This window comes from Xenopus laevis, chromosome 1S (genome assembly GCF_017654675.1).
Source record: "Xenopus laevis strain J_2021 chromosome 1S, Xenopus_laevis_v10.1, whole genome shotgun sequence".
Classification (NCBI taxonomy): domain Eukaryota; kingdom Metazoa; phylum Chordata; class Amphibia; order Anura; family Pipidae; genus Xenopus; species Xenopus laevis.
In genome coordinates, this window is record NC_054372.1 from 101,895,667 (window position 1) to 101,918,344 (window position 22,678).

Genomic DNA, 22,678 nt, shown 5'->3' on the forward strand with positions numbered 1-22,678 from the left:
CGCTGGGGTAGGGGCGACCCGGAGATGCTGGCAGGCGGAAGGGGAGAGCCGGGGATACTGCTGTCTGCAGCAAGCGCCTGGCCCCTTCAAGATTTTTAGTCAGGGGCGGCCCTGAGTTACTGGTGCGCAGGAGGGGAGAGTCGGGGATACTACTTACTGCAGCCGGCGCTGTGCCCCTTCAAGATTTTTCGCAGGGAGGTCCGGGCCCAGAGTTGTTATGTCGCTGATGTCGCATGATGATGTCAGCGTGCGCACCACCGCGACTTCAGCCGGCAGCGCTCCACGCACTTCTTGTTTAAAGTTCCGCACTGCTGCTCCTCCTGCGCTGGAAATCAACGCCATTGTTTCTGGCTGGGAGGGGGGTGTTCCCCATTGGCTCCTAAGGATCGGGCCCAATGGATGGGTTGCGGGCCCCATTCGGGGTGCAGGGGCACGGGACTCCAGTCAGTAGCACAGCTACAGATCATGTGGGATACAGATTCAAAGTTCCTTCAAAGTTCTCTGCAAATTTACCGGTAAGGCAGCTGTCTTAATATACCTGTTTCATGTACCAGAGTTTTTTTTTATTGACCCGAGTATAAGCCGAGGTAGGATTTTTCAGCACATTTTGGGTGCTGAAAAACTCGGCTTATACACGAGTATATACGGTACCCATTAAAAGATTCCAACTTCTGCGTGAACATTTCTTCTGATAAATCCAAGCAAATAATCTGAATTAGAATAATTCAAGAGTAAAAAAATATTGGATACCAAAGGCTTTGCCCCTGACTTGAACAATTGAGACAATTTTATATATAGTATTATATTACCCTTAATTTTCTGTCATATTTTAATGTGTTATACAGGTATGGGATCTGTTATTTTGAAATCCGTTATCTAGAAAGCTCTGAATTATGGGAAAGTCATCTCCCACAGACTCTGTTTTAATCAAATAACTCACATTTTTAAAACCAATTTCTTTTTTCTCTGTAATAATAAAACAGTACCTTGAACTTGATCCAAGCTATAATATAATTAATTCTTATTTGAGGTAAAACACTCCTATTGGGTTTAATAGTAGACTTATAGAGACCCAAATTAGAGAAAGACCACTTATACCGAAAAGCCCAGGTCCCATACTTTATATCTCATTCTACCCTTCATTTTTAATTTGTCCAATTTTGAATTTACACCAGTGGCTCTACATTTGCCCCACCAATATAGGTTAAAGCAAGCATGGCCACATGAAATTTTGCCCAATCCCCAAAACCAATATCCAAAGTACATGCATATCTGTCAGGATTAAAAGATAAAAATATAGTGTACTCAGATTGTGGTTTAGAATTTACTATAGTGGCTTTTTCACACTGCGGGCTACAGTTCAACGGCAGGTGGCTGGGTGCAATTTTTATTAACACTACAGGGATGTCTAACCTGTATGTTTACCTCTCAAGGGATGTTGGCAGTTCCAGATCAAAAAACAGGATACGTTTACAACTTGGTTACAAACACCCATATTCTTGTTTTTTTAGGTGGAACAGAAAGAAACTGCCCACTTTTTCTGGGCAGTTCACTCTGGGGGGTCTTGAGCTGGAATTCCAGGGTTGGAGGTGGGGTACTGTTTGTGGGTACAGTGGTGGTGGTAGGCAATGGATCCTCTACCTTGGCCGCCTCACCCTCTCCCTCACTTTGACTACCGACTCCTTGGAGGAGAGCATCTTTATCCACTGCTCCTTCTGGATTGGAACGGGTATGAAGCTGTTGCTCATGCGTTCGCTCCCCTTCCTCCAGGGGCTCTCAAGTATTCATGCTGAAAGTCTCTTCTGTTGAGTTATCCAGCTTCGTGTTTTTTTCCCAAACAGAGATTATGTTGTTCTAATGAAAGCAAATGGATTGACAAAGCTAATGACCGTGGTAGGAACTAAAAATGTTGGATTGTTTCTTGTCTAAAAAACACAAGATAATGCTCAAAGGTATTTTTGATAGAATAAAAACCACCTCAATTAGCCAAAATGTTTAAGATTAATCCCACCTGCCACCTTTTTTGTATGAATAAGCTGGTTTAACATTCAATAATAAGAATGCCATTATTCAGCAGATGGGCAATGTATCACCTGCAGTGAAAACCTTTGTTCCCACACCATTAGAATTTATGTATGTATGTGGTAATCTTGGGTATATACACAAAAAATGATTCTTTCTATTGCAGATGGGGATTGAAAGTATCATTTTGGAAGAAAGGCTTCACAGTCCTGTTATTTATGTCCAGGTTCAGTACGTGCAAGAGGACCTAAAGAACTCTTCTAATTTCCCTGAGTTGATGGCACCAGCACACTGAGCTATGGGCACAACTCACTTTTAGTCAGTACAGAAAGAAATTGTATATACAGGTATAGGATCCGTTATCTGGAAACCTGTTAGCTAGAAAGCTCCAAATTACACAAAGGCCATCTCCCATAGACTTCATTTTATCCAAATAATTGAAAATTTTAAAGTATATTTCCTTTTTTCTCAAAAATAATAAAATAGGAACTTTGCAAAATGAAGATATAATTAATCCTTATTGGAGGGAAACCAATACTATTGGGTTTATGTAATGTAGAATTGATTTTTACTTAAGGTATGCGAAAACTCCAGGTCCAAGCATTCTGAATTACAGGTCCAATAGCTGTATTTCCATTAATTCAGATGCAGGCTGTTCTTCCCGTCTCCCTCCCTCCCTGATACACTCCTCTGTATAGGCACTTGCAGGTTAGCTGGTCACATGCTCCTTCTATGGAAGCCTTACTGGGACAAAGCTTTCAGACATGCACAATACCAGGGACAGAAAGTATCAGGATCAGTGCAACAATACATGCAGCCAAAAAGGAATTTTTTATCAGTTATTACAAACAAATGAAAACATATCTTACTTACACATTGTTAAGCAGCCATTTTGTGTACTAAATACACTCCCTCAGAGGCTCATAATCTGCTCTCTACTACCATCTAGTGGCACACACACTATATATATATCTAATTACATATCATGTTAGGACCAAATAAGGTGTTGCTCCAGTTTTCCTATTTAACATAAGAAATAACAAAAAGCATAGGTTTATGTTTAAAGGGGTTGAGAGAGTGTGGAATTCCAGAGGCAAGTCAGCCATACTTTTTGAGCAATGACTCATGAGCAATCTTTTTTTTTTATTATTTCATCTGCTAAAAACAAGCAAGGTTGATTATTTGATTGCCAATGCACACATAACGCACCTGCATAATGGTTTCCTCCTATACAGATTCAGGCAACACACACTTCTCTGCACTCTTGACAAATTGGCTGCACCTCCCCCACTGTCCTTCCACAGGTGGAATTACTTGTACAGGGGCAGCACTCCAAACTTTCTTTAAAAAGCCTTTATTCTCATCAGCAGGGCAACATTAACAGCAACATTTCGAGCCTGTCACAACTCTTTATCACGCTAACATACAAGTGTATGACACCTACTTCTGTCCTACTTTGATACAGCAAACATCATAGATGCCTATGATTAAGGGAATGTTTTCCCGAAACACTTAAGGCGGTGTTGTTACCTTGATACAATAAACCTCCTCATATTCATCCAGAGTGCCGCCTGCATTGCTTATTTGGATTCATATTACAGCCGAGACGCTGGTGGCTGAGCACCCGGAGTTTACGGAGCTGATTGAAGGGACTTGCTGTGGTGGGGTCATTGACCATCTAGTGTTACTTTAACAAAAATTAAAGATACAATGTTTCCAAAAATTACTACACTCATCTGTTACACTTTCATTTAGAAGTCCAAATTTCACATGTAGCCAATTGTATACACATAAATACTGTAAAAGAACACAATAAAACAGTTAAATCATCTAAAAATAGGAGACAGGTCATATTTCATGCTTAACCCAATAGGATTAAGACTGTCCAATTTTTGAAAATTTAATTGATGTACAGTGTCCTGCTTCTACAAAATGCTTAGCTACAGGCTGATCCATCCATCGCCGATTTGTGTTCCCTAATCCTATCCCTGCCCGTATGAGATGTCTGTCCCACATAAATCATACCACAAGGGCATTTAATTGTGTATAACATCAACATAGATTTACATGAATAATGGCCAGAGATAGTAATAGGGATCCCATTCCTAGGATGATAAAACATCTCACCTTTTTGCACATTGCAGCAACAATTACACATATAACATGGGAAAGTACCTTTCTTCACTGGACATAATACCGTTTCTTTCCCTGGACAAAAATCTGCCTTTACTAGCACTGAAACAATAGTTTGTACTCTTTTAAAAGACATTACAGGTGGATCTTGAAATGCTCCAATTTCTCCTAGATTCACTTTTAAAATATGTATTTTCATGACTTTACTAATTCGACCACTCAATGTTTTAAACGCTGAAATAAAAGGAATCCTGGAGTTTCTCACACTTTTTGTTAATTAACCATCCCGTTCCACCTTTTCCACCTCCCTCTAATTTGTAGGAAAAACTCATTCATGAACATAAAATAATTCCACCGCAGTATTACCTCAAGGCTACTGAATACTTAATACTTTTGTGCCCCATCCAGGGTTTCCTTCTGCTCCAGACAAACTGCCTCTATACCCCCATCATGAATGGCTCTCCACATCCATTGTTACCAACCACACCTCTCCGTCTAGTAAGATAAATAAAAATCACTGGTATCCTGAACATAGGACTATTGTGAGACCACATATGGTCTAATAATTGTATCAACAAAACTTGCCAAGTGAAGCGAATACCAAATTGATGCCAGCCAGGCGATTGGTTCAAATCTTTATGGATCTTTGGCAGGATATAGAACACACGTGTCACAGGGATGGTTGGAAATATACAGTGAGACAAGTCATGAACTATAGTGAGAAGCAGAGGAGTGAAGGGCTTTTATTGTTAGCACAGGTTTGGGTGGAATGACGAGATCAGTTTTAGCTAGGTTCAGTTCAAGGTGGTGCTAGTTCAGCCAGGAGGAGATAGCTAGGAGACATCTAAAAAGCTGGGTCTAAATGTCAGTAATTATTGAAGGGGTGTCTAAAAGTAATGTGTGGGCAAGCCCGAAACCTGTGAGTCAAACAGGTTCGGGCTGGCTCATCAAATCTTTAGTATGTCATTGTTGGGTGGCAGGCTGGGCCCAGGGCCCACTCTACCCCTGACATTACCATGTGCCAAACTGCCTTAGCAGCCATTTGCTGTTGGCTTAAATATATGTAGTGAGCCCATCACTGTTGCAGGCAGGGGCGTAACTCAGAGCTGGGCCAACCCGGCCATGCGCCCTAGGCAACCTGGCCGGCTGAGTGCGCACTCAATTGCGCATGCGCAATACTGCGTTCCAGCGTGCATGCGCGAAACGGCATGCACAGGAACCCATTTATACAAAGAATAGATGCAGCAGTTCGGATAGACGGGACCAGACATGGGGTAGGCGACTGAGTGGGTACGTGCCTGGCGCCCCCACAGCTTTGTGCCCTAGGCACGTGACTACTCTGTCTACCCCTAGTTTTGGCCCTGGTGTAACTACAGAGGAAGCAGACCCTGCAACTGCAGGGTGGCCCAGGAGGTACAGGGGCCCCATGAGGCCCTAATTCATATAAAATTTCAATTAATATTGGTAAAACAGGTCAACCAAGACATTTTGGGGGCTTGAAAAATAACATGCTGTGGGGCCTGGTAATATCTAGTTACACCACTGGTAGCAGGTATTTATTTGCATCAACATTGGCAAATCCCATGTCAGTCGTGTATGATTGTGACTATGTCAAGCTTTGTCTTCCACACAAAAAGTACAATATTATTTCAATCTAAAAGTGTTGTACTTAAAGGAAGTAACATCAAAAAATTAAAGTGTTTTAAAGTAATAAAAATATAATGCAGTGTTGCCCTGCACTGGTAAAACTGCTGTGTTTGCTTCAGAAACACTACTATTATTTGTATAAATAAGCTGCTGAGTAGCCATGGGGGCAGCCATTCAAAGGAGAAAAGGCTCAGGTTACACAGCAGATCAGCTCTGTAGATCATAATGGTGTTATCTGTTATCCACTATTTAACCTGTGCCATATAGTCTTTTTCAATTTCCGCCATTGTTACACGGCAGCTTGTTAATATAAACTATAGTAGAGTTTCTGAAGCAAACACATCTGTTTTACTAGTGCTGGGCAACACTGCATTATATTATTATTACTTTAAAACATTTTCATTTTTTTATGTTACTGTTCCTTTTAAGGAGAACTAAAGTCTAACTAAAGAAGTAAGCTAGAAATGGTATACATAATGTTTTAGCATAATGTTTTGTTGCAACAACCCTTAAGCTTAGCTTCTCGACAGCTACTCAGAGCCCACTGAGCATGTGAGTGTTGCAGACACTTTCCAAGATGGTAACCCCCTGTCACAGGTTTGAGATCCTGGATCATTGCTGCTATTGGCAAGCTGAAACTTTAGGCTGGTGCAATAAGTTCAGTATATAAAATATGGCATTTTTAGCCATATTAATTTTTAGGGTTAAGCAATAATTATTATTTCTGCTAGTTAAATTTACTAAGAGATGTGAAATAAAGAAAAAAAACATTAATCCAAGTGTCTGTACTCTAGAACACTGAATTTGCTACAACATACACGGAGTACTTTAATTCACTTGTATCTGCACAGTTTTATTGGTGGATCTGTCTTTGCCAGTTCATAACCTCGGCCATTGTTTTGAGCTATATCAGGAAATTGCTCTTATCTTCCTGTTTTTCCAACTTGGTCACCACTCCCAGTAAAGCCTCAAGTTCCTGCTTGACTCTGTGCAAAATCTTGGTGAGGATTTTAGAAATAACTATTCCATATGCTGATTTTATAATTCTGCATTATTGCTGGTAGTGGTCAGCTCTCATTTTTGACACGACTCCTTCTTGCATCAGTACTGTGCTTGCCTGGCCCCAGGTATCTCTACAGCACAACGTGATGGATGAATCTCACAAGAAAGATCAAGTCTCTGACACATTACTGTTAAGAGATGCTGGTAATGGAGGTACACTTTCTTTTCCTTTAATACTTGCAAAGTTTCAGTACATTATATAAATTATGTCTCTCTGCTATTTCTATATGTATTGTTTTGTCGAAGAAACTGCCCTTTTGTTTCATCTAATGACATTAAGCATAAACTTCTTTTTATACACTTTTATCTTGTCTAGACATGTTGATTTCAAAATGAATACTCAGTGCATAATAACAAATAAATGTATTTATAAACCACATTCTAATATATATTATTAATAAATGTTCAGTGGTTTTAATGTTATTTCTAAATGTAATTGCTGCTGAAAGCAGTATCTGGCAATCCCGTGCTATCCTCTGCATTGCTGGCCCTGACTATTTGTACTATTAAAACAATGTAGCAAAATTCACCTCTTCTCCAGCCAGTAACTATTATGTCTTGCACACTTTTGTGATTATTCTTCTATATAGAAGCAAAGTCTGCCAGCAGAGTTTTTTTTAATTTTTAAAGGAGAACTAAAGCCCAACTAAAGAACTAGCTACAAATGTTGTACATTATGTTTTTAGCTTCTGTTCGAGCCTGTGGCAACACAGCCCTTTAGCAGGGAAGATATGTATCTCCAAAGATGCCCAAGTAGCTCCCCATTTTCTTCTCTGCTGATTCACTGCACATTCTCTGTGCTGTTGTCACTTACTGAGCTTAAGATCCTACTCACAATACACAGTACACAACACATAATATAAATGTCACGATATAAGGCTGATTAGCACAGAAACCAGTGCAACTTGCATCAGAATTTATCAGCCTTGTAGCATCAGCTTATATTACAGGCCAACCTCATTTTTTGCTGATAATTTGCGACAACCCCTAAGCTTAGCTTCTCAACAGCTGCTCAGAGCCCACTGAGCATGTCAGTGTCGCAGACACTTTCCAAGATGGACCCCCCTGTGACGTCCTGGATCATTGAAGTCCTGGATCATTGCTGTTATTGAGCAGCTGGAAATTTAGGCTGGTGCAATAAGTTTAGTATATAAAATGTAGTATTTTTAGCCATATTTTTTGGTATGGCACACAGGGAGCATAGGGGAGGCAGAATATGGCACACAGGGAGCATAGGGCAGTCAGGTTACGGCACACACAGGGAGCATAGGGCAGTCAGAGTATGGCACGCACATGCAGAATAGGGCAGGCAGAGTATGGTACATCTGAACAGAGTAGGGCAGGCAGAGAATGGCACACGTGAGAAGGAAAGGGAGGCAGAGTATGGAACACACAGGCAACATAGGGCAGGAATATTAGAAAGGTGTGAACAGATGAACAATTCTGAACAAATAGGGGAAGTTCACTTTTAAGTTAACTTTTAGTATGTTAAAGAATGGCCAGCTCTTAAAAACATTTTGAATATTTGCCTTGCCTTGAAGCTTTTAAATGGAGATGGCTGACCCCATCTAAAAATCAAATGCGTGTAAGGCTAAAAATTTATTGTTATTGCTACTTTTCATTATATATTCTTCTAATCAGGCCCTCTACTATTCATATTCCAGTCGCTTATTCAAATCAGTTGCAAGGTTGCTAAGGTAATTTGGACCCTAGTGACCAGATTGCTGAAAACTGAAATGCCATTTGCATTTAGTTTGTTCATGGTGCTATTGAAACAATAAACCTCCTGTTATATTGCATTTGAACCCATTTAATACAGTATATTGAATCTTCCTCTTCTGATAGTTGTTCACTTTTTAGACACTTGTGATTACAAAAGACAAACATAAAGCGTATCCAAAATGTTGAGAAGTGATGCTGACCCCATAAATTAAATTGGGTTCCAAGGGGTAAAAAAATTCTAATCAGTACTATTTTTGATTTGTACTTTGCAGGTACTCAGTGTGACCTGTTTCTAAAATTGCATGAAGTAATTTCCTCTCTGGAATCTTGTGCATGGTCCTGGAGGAGTCCGTCTGGAAGTGGGTCTGTAGATGGGAGCGACACCCCTTCAGGGAACACAACACCCTGCGGTGCCATTATGACTTTTCCTCTCTTAGCAGGGTTAACTGAGGTACATTATATTTAGAATATTACTTGTGGTAGATTAAGGGCAAGCCTAGGAGGCAGGGGGCAATTAAAGCTCAAACCAGTACTGTATTAATTAGTGCAATATGAATAAACGCATTCGAGGAAAAAAATTTCTATAATTTTTTGAAGTGGGCTTTAAAACAAATAAAAAATTCAAAAGGATAAGGGCTCAATTTCAGTCATATAGTACTAGCATGTTAAGAGGCACAACACTTTGTTGCACAGGGCTCTGTACCTTGTGTTTTTGATGGCAGATCCAGTGCAAGGCACAGTACACAGCACAAGGGAACACATGACGTGCATTAAGTACTGACCTGTGGTTGGATCTTTTAATCTAAAAACAGAGTGTAAGGGGATACCCAGTGCCATTTGCAAAACTTTTCATCGTGGCTCTACTAACAACAATTTTTCTTGTATTTTTCTCTGTCCAGCATATGATGTACATATATTGCTTCAATTTGCATACTCATTCTGTTATATTACAGTTAATATGGTTTTTAAAGCTATATATGTTTGGCATGATTTTTAACTTTTCTGTAGCAAGAGGAAGCATATGTTGGGTTTCCATTCTCTAGGAGCTTCAGAAGGTGTTTCCGCATGATGACAAATGGTTACAGTCTGAAATCTCAAGATATCGCCAGGAGAACGCAGCCCTGAGAGACAAACTAAGGGTTACAGATCGAGAGATTGACAACTCAAAGCTCACCCTTATGGAAATGATGGAAGAGAAGGACACACTGCAAATACAAGTCAGGATTTGTGTATATCTACTATATACAGTTGTACAAGACTAGAAATGTAAACACATACAGACTTATACAGCAGTATAATTATTTTAGTCTTTTTTTTGCTATTCAGAAACATTCTGCATCATAAGAGGGTTTAGAAACCTAAATATAAAAAGTGAAAGAAAACATTTCCCAACATATATTAACTAAAATGCATTATTTAAAGAGTACTTAAAGCAGTATATGTATGTCCTTTACTATTTTCTGCTCTGCTGGTTCTGACTATATGTACATTTGAGTAACGTCAGCTCTCCTCCACCTTAGACTTCATTTGCCATATACTGTCACCTGCTGCTGCTCCTTTATTTTTTTTAGAATATTACACTTGATTTTGATTGTTCCCCTTAGTGTTGGCACATATTCCATGTCAGTTTGTAACCCTGTTGACTGTCCTTTCTCTGGCTCATTCCTTTAGCTGTTTTTATTAGATGTTTTTTATTCTCCTTTTCACCTTGAAACTTTCCCCCACTTCCCTCAGATAAGCAAGCTACAGGGATATCTGCAGGAAGAGGCAGTTTTTTCTCTACCCACCTCAATGTCTTCAAGTCCTGATTGTGCTGAATTATGCAACCCAACTACAGAAACTCCCCTTGCAGTGAATGACCCACTTTTCAGCAAGGTAGGTGAAACACTTGTGGTCATTGACTAGGATAGGATTTTTAAAAGATCTTTTCGCTATCATAAGACCAAGCTTATCTTGAAACTTTTGTTTAAATGTATGATTTGTCCATCAACTAAAAAGACCATTTCAAGCAATATCATCTAGTTGAAGCGAGGAAACTGTGTTTACCTGCCTGCTTGGCCCTGCAAACAATTGATTTCACTGTAAGAAAATTTTCTGACCTGACCGATCAATTAGTGCCCATTAACCTCCCAATAATTTGATTTTAATTCGCACAAGAATTGGTTGTTCTGGAGAGAAAAATCTTAATGTCTATGGCCAACTTAAGGAAAAAGTTAAACAAGGAGCTCACAAAATGAACCTAAGGGCTGAGTTAAATTACTTCCCACGTTTATCTAACTTTGCACATGCACCCACTCGCTGTTAGACACAACTGTCTCTTGCTTCCTTTAGCAGGCTCCCATTTCCACACTGCAAAATATGATTCAGTATCTTCAGGATCTCTCTGGTATCCAGCCTTCATTGCCATGTACGCCTGAGCTTCAACCTAGCAACATGGAAACAGAGATAGAATGGCTGAAAGGGTGAGAGAATCTATGTCTGCATGCTACTTGGTTTTCATAGGAAACATTCAGTTGGAACTGGAGTAAGCTATAGCTGAGGAGACAGTTAGCTGAGAGCTCCTAAGATACAATACAATGGCTTTACAAACTTTTTAAAGAATATATGTTTTAGCAATAAGAGATTCTTTCATTTTTTTCCTATTTGTGATAACACATTGTTGCAGTCTGTGGTATGTTTATTACAAACAATATCCTTTACATATACTATATAGCTAACGAGTGTGTGGATGTAGTTATGGACACATTGAACAAAGCGTGTTTGTTAAAAATAACATTTCGAATAGGTGTGTAGCTCAAATAAGTTTAGCACAAAAATCGCTATTGTTTTTATCTTCAGGATGGAATGCAGTACAACAGAAAAATTCACTGCATGGTTCACTGTGGCTGGAAAGATTATTAAAATGAACTGCGATTAAAAAAAGTACTGCGATTAAAAAAAGTCAAATCTGTAAGCTAAAATATATTTGAGAGTGATTAGACAGTTTGAAAAATTGGATTTATCTATAGTTTAAGCATTTATCACTTTTGCTCTCCCTAATCTGGTTGTTCAGAGATGTGGTCAAACAAAAGATTCTTTAACATATAGTTAGTTTCAATGTTCTGCCTTCCTCACCAAAATAAACCAATTCTCACGCTTTCACTGAAAATGTGCAACGTCCCAGTCAATGTCTGGAAATAACAACTGAGAGAAGAGATGTGTGGAAAATACCATATTGGACAGATACTGTTGATATTCCTGGCCTGTATTTCATACAGTCTAGAAGTTCCAAACTATATAACATGATCCTCGGTGCCTATCTTTGCCACCCTACAAGGCAATTTGAACAAACTGATATATTTGATGAGTACTTGGGGTTGCAATAGGTCATTTTAGTGTTCTGCCAAACTGCACTAACATTTGCCTGGTTGAATAACTGTCAGTTTGGCCCTTAAAGGAACAGTTCAGTGTGAAAATAAAAACTGTGTAAATAGATAGGCTGTGCAAAATAAAAAAAGTTTCTAATATAGTTAGTTAGCCAAAAATGTAATGTATGAAGGCTGGAGTGAACAGATGTCTAATAAAACAGCCAGAATCCAACTTCCTGCTTTTCAGCTCTATAACTCTGAGCTAGTCAGCGACTTGAAGGGGGGCCACATGGTACATTTCTGTTCAGTGAGTTTGCAATTGATCCTCAGCATTCAGCTCGGATTCCAAAGCAGCAGATATGACCCATGTGCCCCCCCCCTCAAGTCTCTGATTGGTTACTGCCTGGTAGCCACGGTAACCAGTCAGTGTAAACCAAGAGAGCTGAAAAGCAGGAAGTAGTGTTCTGACTGACATGTTATATATAAAATCACTCCAGCCTTTATACATTACATTTTTGCCTAACTAACTATATTAGAAACATTTTTTATTTTGTACAGCCTATCTATTTACCCAGTTTTTATTTTTACACTGAACAATTCCTTTAAGTGAAAGCTGTAAGAAATATTAGTGATGGCATTTTCATAGTAAAGCTACACACATTTTACTATTGTGTTTCAGAAAACTTGACTGCTTGAAGAGGCTAAACGCCCAGCTCTGTGCGACCCTAGAAGAATGTAAGAGTGACTCTGGGAAACTCAGCATGCAGCTTGGAAAACTGGAGTCCACTTGCACTGCTTTTCGTCTTGCCCTTCAATCTAGGTAAAATTAAAGAATCTCTGTGTAATCACTGCATCCCCACATCTTTATGTCACAGCCAGTAGATGAAGGGCAGACAGTTCAGACTCAAAAGCACAATATATGTTGTTTTATTTTTTATTAAAATTTTACAGTTTTGCAGTTTTTATGCACTTCACAGATGTACTAATGTATTTCAGAAAATAATTAATATAAATGATATGATCTTTCAGGCTTTGCAGTAGTAATGTGATGATCTTTTCCTGACACCCTTAGGTGCCTCCCCACTTTTGCCCCTCGTGAATGAAGAGCCACAGAACACAGGCAGTGCTGTATTTAGCACCTACAAGTCTCAGTGCTCTGAAATGGAGTGCAGAGACCTGCTGTAATTTATTACCAGATGAAGGCAGTGTGCAAAATGGAAAAAAGCTGGAGTATTGTAGTTTTTTGTTTGCACTTTGTACACTGCCTTCACAAAAGTAAATGATCCCTTATGTCAGTTTTACTAGTGCCAAGTAAAATGTCTCCTAACTGAAATTGCAGTGAGAAGTGTCTGAAGGCATACAGTGTGATGCTAGCTCTCACAGAAGCAAAAGGAGACATTATCCTAGGACAAATGTCAGATGGAGACATCTTGAACTCAGGTATGATTCCATGCAAACTGTGAAATTTCAATGACCCAACACAAGCAATGATTCTTCACATTGATATTTTGGCTCTTCAGATAGATCAGTTTTCCTCTAATTATTGCAGGCTCTGTGATGAAATACATTTCTTTAGAGTACACTTTTCAAAAACTCTGTGCATAGCTGGTGAGTTGGTTTGAGCAAATATAAATAAAAGTATCTGACTGTATGAGAAATTTTAATTACAACATATGCTTTTCTCATCAAACTGAGTCTGCACCTAGCTCATAAGCAAAAGTCTTCTATCAGTATATTCTTGTACAAAACAAACCAGGATTACACTAAAACCTCAACTGGGTGTACACTTAGGAAGTACACATTTTAATATCTTAATTTAATTGATGTGCCTCTGAAAACAACACATTTACAACACAACCAAAATAAGGGTCCATTCCTACTTACAGTGAATTCGATTGATAAAGGTAATCTAAGTTAAAAGGTATTCTAAGTTAATAGTTAATACAATTGAAGTTACATTAGTAGTGAATTTGTGACTTGAAAAGAGGTTCCTGCCATTTCTTTCCATTTTAGTCCTTTTTTTTTTTACTTAGGATGGAGTTCGCTACCAAAGGATTTAGAGATTAAAACCAAACTATTCATGATGGAGGTGAAGAAAACATTCAGGCAAGATAGAACCAAATTGGAAGCAGACAAGGGAGACGCCAGAAGCCCAGCATTGCCTAGGTAATATGTTCCTATATCACAGTGCGTAGAAATCAAAATATGTGTGTATTTTGTAATATTTCAGTGGAAGAAAATGTTCTGATATATCAGAATCCAAACCAAAACATACTTGCTGTATCAATTTAAGAATTTCTATTTAAGAAAGTATAAGTGTGCCTTCTACAATTATCCACATAAACTTGTCATATTGATCCGTGAAATAGCAGTTAGAGGAGAGCACTCATAGACAGGGCCGCCATCAGGGGGGGACAGGGGGGACAAGCGTACCGGGCCCGGGCATGAAGGGGGGCCCGGCAGCGCTGCATTTTTTTGAAGATCCGGGCCCCCCTTACGAGCGCCCGAGCCGTACGTCTTGCCTCTTCAGTGCCGAATGCGGAAGTGCCGAAAAGCCGAAGCCGATGCGACGAAAAGACCCGAAGTCACGGAAAAAGCCGAAGTCCCGAAGTCACGAAGCGCCGAAAAGACCCGAAGTCACGAAAACAGCCGAAGCCGAAGTCCTGAAGCGGTGAAAAGACCCGAAGTCACGAAAGGAGGCGAAGTTGAAGTACTGAAGCCATGAGTTCAATTCTACTGAACACCAGTTTGTGTTTTTTTTTTTTTAAATCCCCTGGCCACCAATGTATTATTTTAATATTCTATAGGCCCCTGCCACCAATCTTTTTTTTAAAACTTTTGTTTTTGGGGCCCCAATTTTTTTTTTAACTCGTAAGGGGCCCCTTGCCACCATTGTTTTTTTTTGGGTTTTTTTTTTAAAAAAAAAATTAATTTTCTTTTTGGTGGCCCCAAATTTTTTTAACTTGTAAGGGGGCCCCTGCCACCAGTTTTTTTTTTTTTTTCAAAAAAAAATTATTTTTTTTTAAATTTTTTTTGGGGCCCCAATTTGTTTTTAACTTGTAAGGGGGCCCCTGCCACCATTTTTTTTTTTTTTCAAAAAATTTTTTTTTCTCCAAATTTTTTTTTTGGGGCCCCAATTTGTTTTTAACTTATAAGGGGGCCCCTGCCGCCAATGTTTTGTTTTTTTTTCAAAAAAAAATTAATTTTTTTTCAAATTTTTTTTTGGGGCCCCAATTTGTTTTTAACTTAGAAGGGGGCCCCTGCCACCAATGTTTGTTTATTTTTTATTTTTTTTTTACATTTTTTTTTGTTGGGGCCCCAAGTTTTTTTTAACAGGGGGCCCCTGCCACCAATGTTTTTTAAAAAAAAAAATTTTATTTTTTTTTTTTTGGGGCCCCAATTTTTTTTATAAGGGGGCCCTAACCATCAATAGCTTTTTACAACTTGTGTGGGGGGGGGGGTTACTTTTTTAGCGCTGATGTCTGTGTGGTCTTTTAACTGCGATGTGGGCGGGATATGGGGCGGAGCTTGGTCGTCAGTGTGGGCGGGGCCCAGGGGGCCCCAAAAATTTTGTTGTACGGGGCCCCGTGATTTCTAATGGCGGCCCTGCTCATAGAAGCAGATACTAGTGTCACTTGAGAAAGGGCCATGCCCGAAACATGTTGTGTGATTTGTAGTCAATAATAAAATGTTTTAGCAGTATCTGCTTCTATGAGTGCTCTCCTCTAACTGCTATTTCACGGATCAATATGGGATTGCGGTAACCCTTCATTGAGGATTGAAGCACTAACAAATTGATCCTAGCACCGGCAGAGCGAAAGAACAATCTCCCTGTTGTTCATAAACTTGTCATAATTGTTTTTGTTGCAATAGGGTTTTTGCTTTTCAGTCTTTAATTAGCAGTGCGATTTGAGCATTACATTTAATGTACCTACTCTGTCAATTGAGTCTACAGGAAACAAACTTTTTTATAAGCACCCAAAACAACAATAAGAAAAGATTGGTGTCCATACCTTACAAAATACAAATTATTACAAGTTGCTTAGTCTCATTTTATTTTGTGTGACTAGTTTGAAATTTTTTGTGAAGCACTAGAAACAGTAAAGGCAGGGCTGGATTTACATAGCGGGCACCCCTAGGCCCACTGCCGTTCATCACCCGTGCCCCCCCCTTTACTCATGCAAATTTTCATAATTGGGACCTGAGCAATGTGGATTGGGCACAGGAAATTAACAAAATGATTGTATCTTCTGCGCATCTCCAGTGTTTTTGAACCAATGTGGGTGTGGTTGGGCAGCATGCCGCCCCTGTAAAATCCTGCCGTCCTAGGCCCGGGCCTAGGTGGACTTTCCACAAAGCCAGGCCTGAGTAAACGTATCACTGCACATATTCACCTACATTTACAAATATATGTGAATATGTTCTAATTTCAGTATACAAAACCATGCCAGTTATTACCAGTTAATTGTTATGAGTTTCTGCATTAGGTTAATGCCAGCCTTCAGATTCAGGACAAGAAACATTCCCTACATGAAGAATCAGATCCTTCTCCACTATCTGTCTGGGAGCAGGTACATATGGCGGATTTAGGTGCTTGCACCTCGACAGTGGTTCTGGGTAGGCAAGGAGGTGTCTGATTCTTGGCCCACCAGCTCTGGCATTAGCCTTAGTATCAATCTGCACCTGGGTTAGCACATGAGAACCAGTATCTTTAGATATATGGGAAAATATCCTTTGGTGGCAAGAGCTGTGTCTTATTACTGTCAGTGTCTTTGGTATCATTATTGATATGTTTGACTTTCTCACAGATTTTATTCACCTTGGCTCAGTGAAGAAGATGAGCAAATGTTAAAAAACTATGTTCAGCACCTAAAGCAAGATTTTGCATCCATCAGTGTTATGGAAAATTTGCAGATGGGGAAAGGTGTCCATTCAGAAATTGCTCATCTTGCTGACATCATCAAAACAAAGGCAGACAATGCCATTAAGGTGTCATCAGAAACTTCAACAAGCTGCCCTGAGAGACTACTCAGAGCCCAAATTGTACAGGATCTGTTTGATACCAAAGTAAGTTCATGTATTTTGCTAGTTATTGGGTCTTTTTTTTTCTTTTAAAGTCTACTGTTTGCCCCCATATCACCGATTATGAGGACTTTTTGGTTAAATAACATTGCTCACAATCTGGTGACTTTGATATTTAGGCATTGTTATATGTGTTAGATAGCTTTTTATGTAACAGGGCAAAGCATTATCTTGTGAAGTAATGTAAAGAACCAAACATAAGTATACAAACGTTGACTTGAGGTGCTTTATTATTCAGTCTTTGTAGAAGCATTTTTGCAGTTTATTGTTTTTGCCTTTCTTTCCATGTTACTCGGTTGCTGAATATGATGTTGCTTTGTAAATGAATGGTATAAACAATAAAGCATAGGCATAATCTATAACTTTCCTAGGAAGGGTTAGCTGAACTCAAAGCAAGCATTCAGTTGCTACAGACAGAGAAGCGAGCACTAGAGCTGCAGAGCTTGTCTTATCTGGAAGAGGAGAAAGCCTACATGCTCATTAGAGATCAGCTTCAGCAAGAACTGAGTGACTGGGCACAGAAAAAGAAAGATGAGGATTCTGGGTTGGTGAGTATAAAGATATATGCAAAAGTATTGGAAGAAGACTTATATTACAGGGAGAAGGTATGTTAATAATATAGTTTCCTGTATCAATCAAACTCAGTTAAATAAGCAATGAGATACAGTGACGAAAGTTACAAGAGGGATTATAAGCAGCAAAATGATGTAGTTATTGTTTATCCCGTTAAAACACTATTTTGTTAAACAATTACAATGCTATTATAAGTTAAAGGTAAGGAAATACCTAAATACAACTGTCTCAACCACAAAAAGCCTATTGTATACATCTAAATCAACTGGACTTGCTGAGTAATTATTAAAGACGTTTCACTACTCATCCGAGCAGCTTCTTTAGTTCATGCAACTCTCACAAGTAACACCTGTTTCTAGGAGTTGCACGACACATTGGATAATCCTATCACAGTAACTACACAGAATCAACAGCTCTGTAAATCTCAGAAGTCACCTCTCTGAAGAGTTAGGAACGTGCCATTGTGATTGGATTAGTGGAAAAGTTTATATGCCGAGAATTTCCCACACCAGTCAGTTAAACTGAAGAAGCTGCTCGGATGAGTAGTGAAACGTCTTCAATAATTACTCAGCAAGTCCAGTTGATTTAGATTTACCTATATTAGATATACCATGACCTGGATGAATGAAGATCTTCATAGTCCTATTGTATACAGTTTATATTTGTAACATTTACTGTCAGTTTTTTTAAAGGCCAGTAATGCTTGCAATGCTTACCATGTGCCAACATTACAACATTGCCTTAAATGGTGTAATGCAGGGGTGTCAAGATTGATGGGCTTCCATGAAATATAAACATTACTTCAGCACTAATTATGATGTATACTCTCAAGCATGGATGTTTCTTCCATCCAATAACTGGGGATTGGGCTGGCCAGGTTCTGGAGAAGCTAGGCTCTACATCGTCAAGTGGCAGAATGCCTTGTATCCCTTTCTGCTGGCAAGGTGACATATGGGGGCTGAGCAGAATCCATTAAAAAAAAAAAACAGAGAGGAAAACAGGATAGGTTCAGTTCATTATAGTATCTGGTTAATATTTTGAATTTTCATTGGTCTGCAATGGGCAAAGAGTGTGAATGGCAACATATAGTTTTTACACTTAGCCAAGCTTATTGTTTAGCCATAAATATGTTTGAAACTTGTATTGCATGAGTGAACCTGTCTTATGTTTTGCTTCCAAAACAGGAGCATCCAGGTTATGGAAGAGCAGCATTGGGTCACTGTGAGCAGTCTGTTCCTCACACAGATATGCAGCGTCTATTGGAGTCTTTAGCACGGTAATATAAGCATGCATCTGCATTCTTATGCCTATGTATACCTTAGAATGGCGTGATTAATGATTGATCTGAAAGATCTATATTTATTTATTCATTTATTTAACATCAGTTCATATAACCCGTTTTAAAAATTGTGGCCACCAGTCTTAAAGATCAAGTTATGCAAATAACGTGTCTGATTTAGTGGAGAGTATAGAGAGACTCAGGATTGGGCTCAACAGGAAGGAACTATGACCTTCCTCATCTCATCAGCAATAGGAATGATTCTCAAATGCTGTCACAGCAGATACTGTAGATCCCTAAATACATGTCAACAATTTTTAAAGAAAGAAAAGGACTGTCTTCATATCTCTGAAAGCAGCAGTTCGGGCCACAATGGGGCTGTCTAATGCTAACCACATACTTTACATTTTACTGAAACTATCCCCACATCCAAACCCAGTAATGCTAACTTTTGCATCTCTACTAGTAATTGTCAGAGGAGCCTGGCATGAACTGTCATTGCAGCATGTGCTTTTGCAATACACTCAAAAATAATTCATTGTGTTATATTCAAATTGAAAGCATCCATTACTTAAAAATTTTGTTCTTTAGTCTGTATCCATCCATTGTTTGCAGTACATATTTTGTATGTGAGATAAGATGCTGTACTCATACCATTATTCCAGGGGCAGTGAAATGAAGGTTCATGTGGAAGTTCTCAGCAAAGAATTGGATGAGCTAACCTGTCGTGTCCATGCTCAGAAGGCTCAGTCTGCTAAAATTATTATAGATTTCTTCAAAGCCCACAGGTATTTTTTTAAAGATTGATAGTTTGATACATTAGAGTTTCCAGGACATTGCAAGGTATAATAGCCATTGCGCGTAAGTGTGATGATACACAGGTGCACAGGTGTCTGTGTGTTAAAGATGTGCATTGTTTCTTGGCACATGGTATAAGATTTTAACTCCATTTGAGAAGCAAATACACAGGTGTCTGTATAATGGTTACAAGGTAGGCACATAGATACTCTGGTATTAGAGAGAACGATGGACTTATGGGATTTGTGCTTGAAAAGATAATGTGACTGGTGTGTCAGGAAGAGATCTGGACTCAAAATAAAAGGAGAGGGTTGATATTGTATTTAAATGACTGGCACACTTCACTATATAAGTGTGGGCAGTGAAAGATGACTATTTGCTTGGATAGATCAGTAGGACAGGACCCATACGAGGCACTAACTTGCTGTTTTCTAATTGCAGGAATCTGTTCATTACATACCAGAATGCTCAAAGAAAGTACCATGAACAGCAACGCAGGCTGGAATCTCAGGCACATATGATGTCACAGTGTCATATACAACAGCTACATGATCTAATGCAAAATATCCTAAGCCTGCAAGCACAGCAAACTGCTAGAGAAACAGGCGAGACATCCCTCTAAGCTGCAGTAGATCTCCTCCTCCCAATCTGCAAGGTGAAGGATGCCATGAACATATTTTACATATACGAAAGAGAATTGTAGTAAAGTCATTGGGGCTCATTTATCAACACTGCGCAAATTTGCCCATGGGCAGTAACCCATGGCAACCAATCAGATTGCTGCATTCATTGTACTGCTTGCAGCTGGCTTTAAAAAGCTAATCACTGATTGGTTTTCCACAATGATCCATTGCTACACCAGTTATGAATACACCCCCAGACAAGGGGGCATAAAGGTAATTTCTGTCCCACACAGTATATGATAGCTCAATGGTTTCCATTTTTTCTCTTGCTTGGTGGGCCAGGAAACCAATGTACATTATGTATGGGGGTCAGACTATAATGCAACTTTTTAGCAAATATGTCAGATGTGTGCAGCCTAATGCATTGCTTGGGCTAATATTTCTACTTATAAGTTGATCTAAGGTGGAAAAATTTGTTATTCAGATTTATGCCCATACAGTTACCCATCATAAGTATACAGTCAGCATTCAAATGCGAGTTTCCTAGTTTAGGGATGTTGCTTGGAGAATCTGTAGACAAACCCCATGTTGACTTTTGGGCATGATTGCCCTACATAGATATCCCTGTTGTGGGAATTTAATTTTATTTAATCAAAACAATCAAAAAGCATTCACTGTTATGTGTTATATAAAAAATGATGTCACACAAACCAGTAAAAGAAGAGCCAAATTTAGGCATACCTTAAGGGTAAGGTCACACTGGGAGATTCGGGGAGATTAAGTCGCCCGGCAACTAATCGCCTCTTCTATTGGACGATTAATCTCCCCGAACTGCTTCCCCTTGTCTTTCGCCTGCTAGAATGAAAAATCGCCTGTGGCATGGCACTCGCGGCGATTTGTTTTCCGAAGTCGCCTGAAGTTGCCTCATTCTAGCACGCGGAAGACAGGGGGAAGCAGTTTGGGGAGATTAGGCACCCCAAAGAAGAGGTGATTAGTCGCCGGGCGACTAAATCTCCCCGAATCTCCCAGTGTGACCTCACCCTAAAGGGGTTGCTTGCCTTTAAATGAACCTTTAGTATAATGTAGAGAGTGATATTCTGATAAAATTTGCTGTAGGTTGTCATTTTTTATTATTTGTGGTTTGTGAGTTATTCAGCTTTTTATTCAGCAGCTCTACAGTTTGCAATTTCAGCAATCTGGTTGCTAGGATCCAATTTAATTTAGGAAGCATGTATTGATTTGAATAAGAGACTGGAATAGGAATAGGAGAGGCCTCAATAGAAAGATTAGTAATACAAATTAGCAATAACAATACGTTTAGTCTTAAAGAGCATATGTTTTTAAGATGGAGCCATTGACCCCAATTTAATCTGGTAAGAGTCAGATGAGGGCGGCAAATAAAAAAAAAATTTAGGCCAATTGAAAAGTTGCTTAGAATTAGCCATTCTATAATTTACTAAAAGTAACTTGAATATAAACCACCCCTTTAAGACAGTGATCCCCAACTAGTGCTCGTGAACAACATGCTGCTCCGAGTGGCCTCAAAGCTTGTGCTTATTTTACAAATTTTACTAAAAGATCATTTAAAGGTGAACAATCCCTTTAATAAGCTTCAAGAGTAAATTTACAGAATAATTGTTATTTTATCCTTTGATAAAAATGCCCCTAAGTGTAAATAAGAACAGGGTACATTTTTTCGCGTCACTGCCCCTTACTATACTAAAGGCCGCATTGTGATTTGAATCCAGCAGGGGGACTCAAGATAGTAAATGTAAAGGTTAGGAATAAATATGTAATTTAAGTTGTGCACTGCAGTGATTTCATAAACATATGACATATGTATTTGTGGTGGGGATGCACCGAATCCACTATTTTGGATTCGGCCGAATACCGAACCGAATCCTAATTTGCATATGCAAATTATGGTTGTGAAGGGGAAAACAGTTTTTACTTCCTTGTTTTGTGACAAAAAGTCACACGATTTTCTTCCCCGCCTTTTTGCATATGCAGAAGGATTCGGCTAAATTTGAATCCTTCTGAAAAAGGCCGAATCCAAATCCTGGATTCGGTGCATCTCTAATTTGTGGCACCTTAAAGGAGAAGGAAAGCTAAGGAGGCATTTTATTGCCAATAGATTAGCTGCAATAGTGCAAGCTAGAATGCTATATTTATTCTGTAGAATGTTTTACCATACCTGAGTAAAAAGCGCTAGAAGCTCTCTGTTTGTTTAGGATAGGAGCTGCAGTATTAATGTGGTGTGACATCACTTCCTGCCTGAGTCTCTCCCTGCTCTGGGCTCAGATTACAGTAGAGAAGGGAGGGGTGGGGGGAGAGGAGCAAACTGAGCATGCTCTTGCCCAGGGCAATGAGGTTTAAGCTGAAGGCAGGAA

At 39.2% G+C, this 22,678-nt stretch overlaps 1 protein-coding gene across 4 annotated transcripts; it reads left to right on the top strand.

Annotated features, from left to right (window-relative positions):
• Positions 1–6,539: 6,539 nt before the first annotated feature.
• Positions 6,540–21,061, top strand: LOC108703712 (colorectal mutant cancer protein). 4 transcript variants are annotated; one of them, XM_041580022.1, is made up of 15 exons: positions 6,540–6,803; positions 6,908–7,017; positions 8,859–9,037; positions 9,630–9,803; positions 10,321–10,461; positions 10,918–11,048; positions 12,613–12,753; positions 13,273–13,373; positions 13,967–14,099; positions 16,421–16,504; positions 16,742–17,000; positions 17,387–17,563; positions 18,773–18,864; positions 19,533–19,655; positions 20,107–21,061. In XM_041580022.1, the coding sequence occupies exons 2-15, from the start codon at positions 6,951–6,953 to the stop codon at positions 20,285–20,287; spliced, it is 1,983 nt and encodes a 660-aa protein (XP_041435956.1). In that variant the 5' UTR covers positions 6,540–6,803; positions 6,908–6,950; the 3' UTR covers positions 20,288–21,061. The 4 variants fall into 4 exon arrangements, with proteins under 4 accessions (XP_041435956.1, XP_041435958.1, XP_041435957.1 ...); XM_041580024.1 differs by lacking the exon at positions 6,908–7,017 and having other exon boundaries at positions 6,542–6,803; XM_041580023.1 differs by lacking the exon at positions 6,540–6,803 and having other exon boundaries at positions 6,810–7,017; positions 10,921–11,048.
• Positions 21,062–22,678: the final 1,617 nt, after the last annotated feature.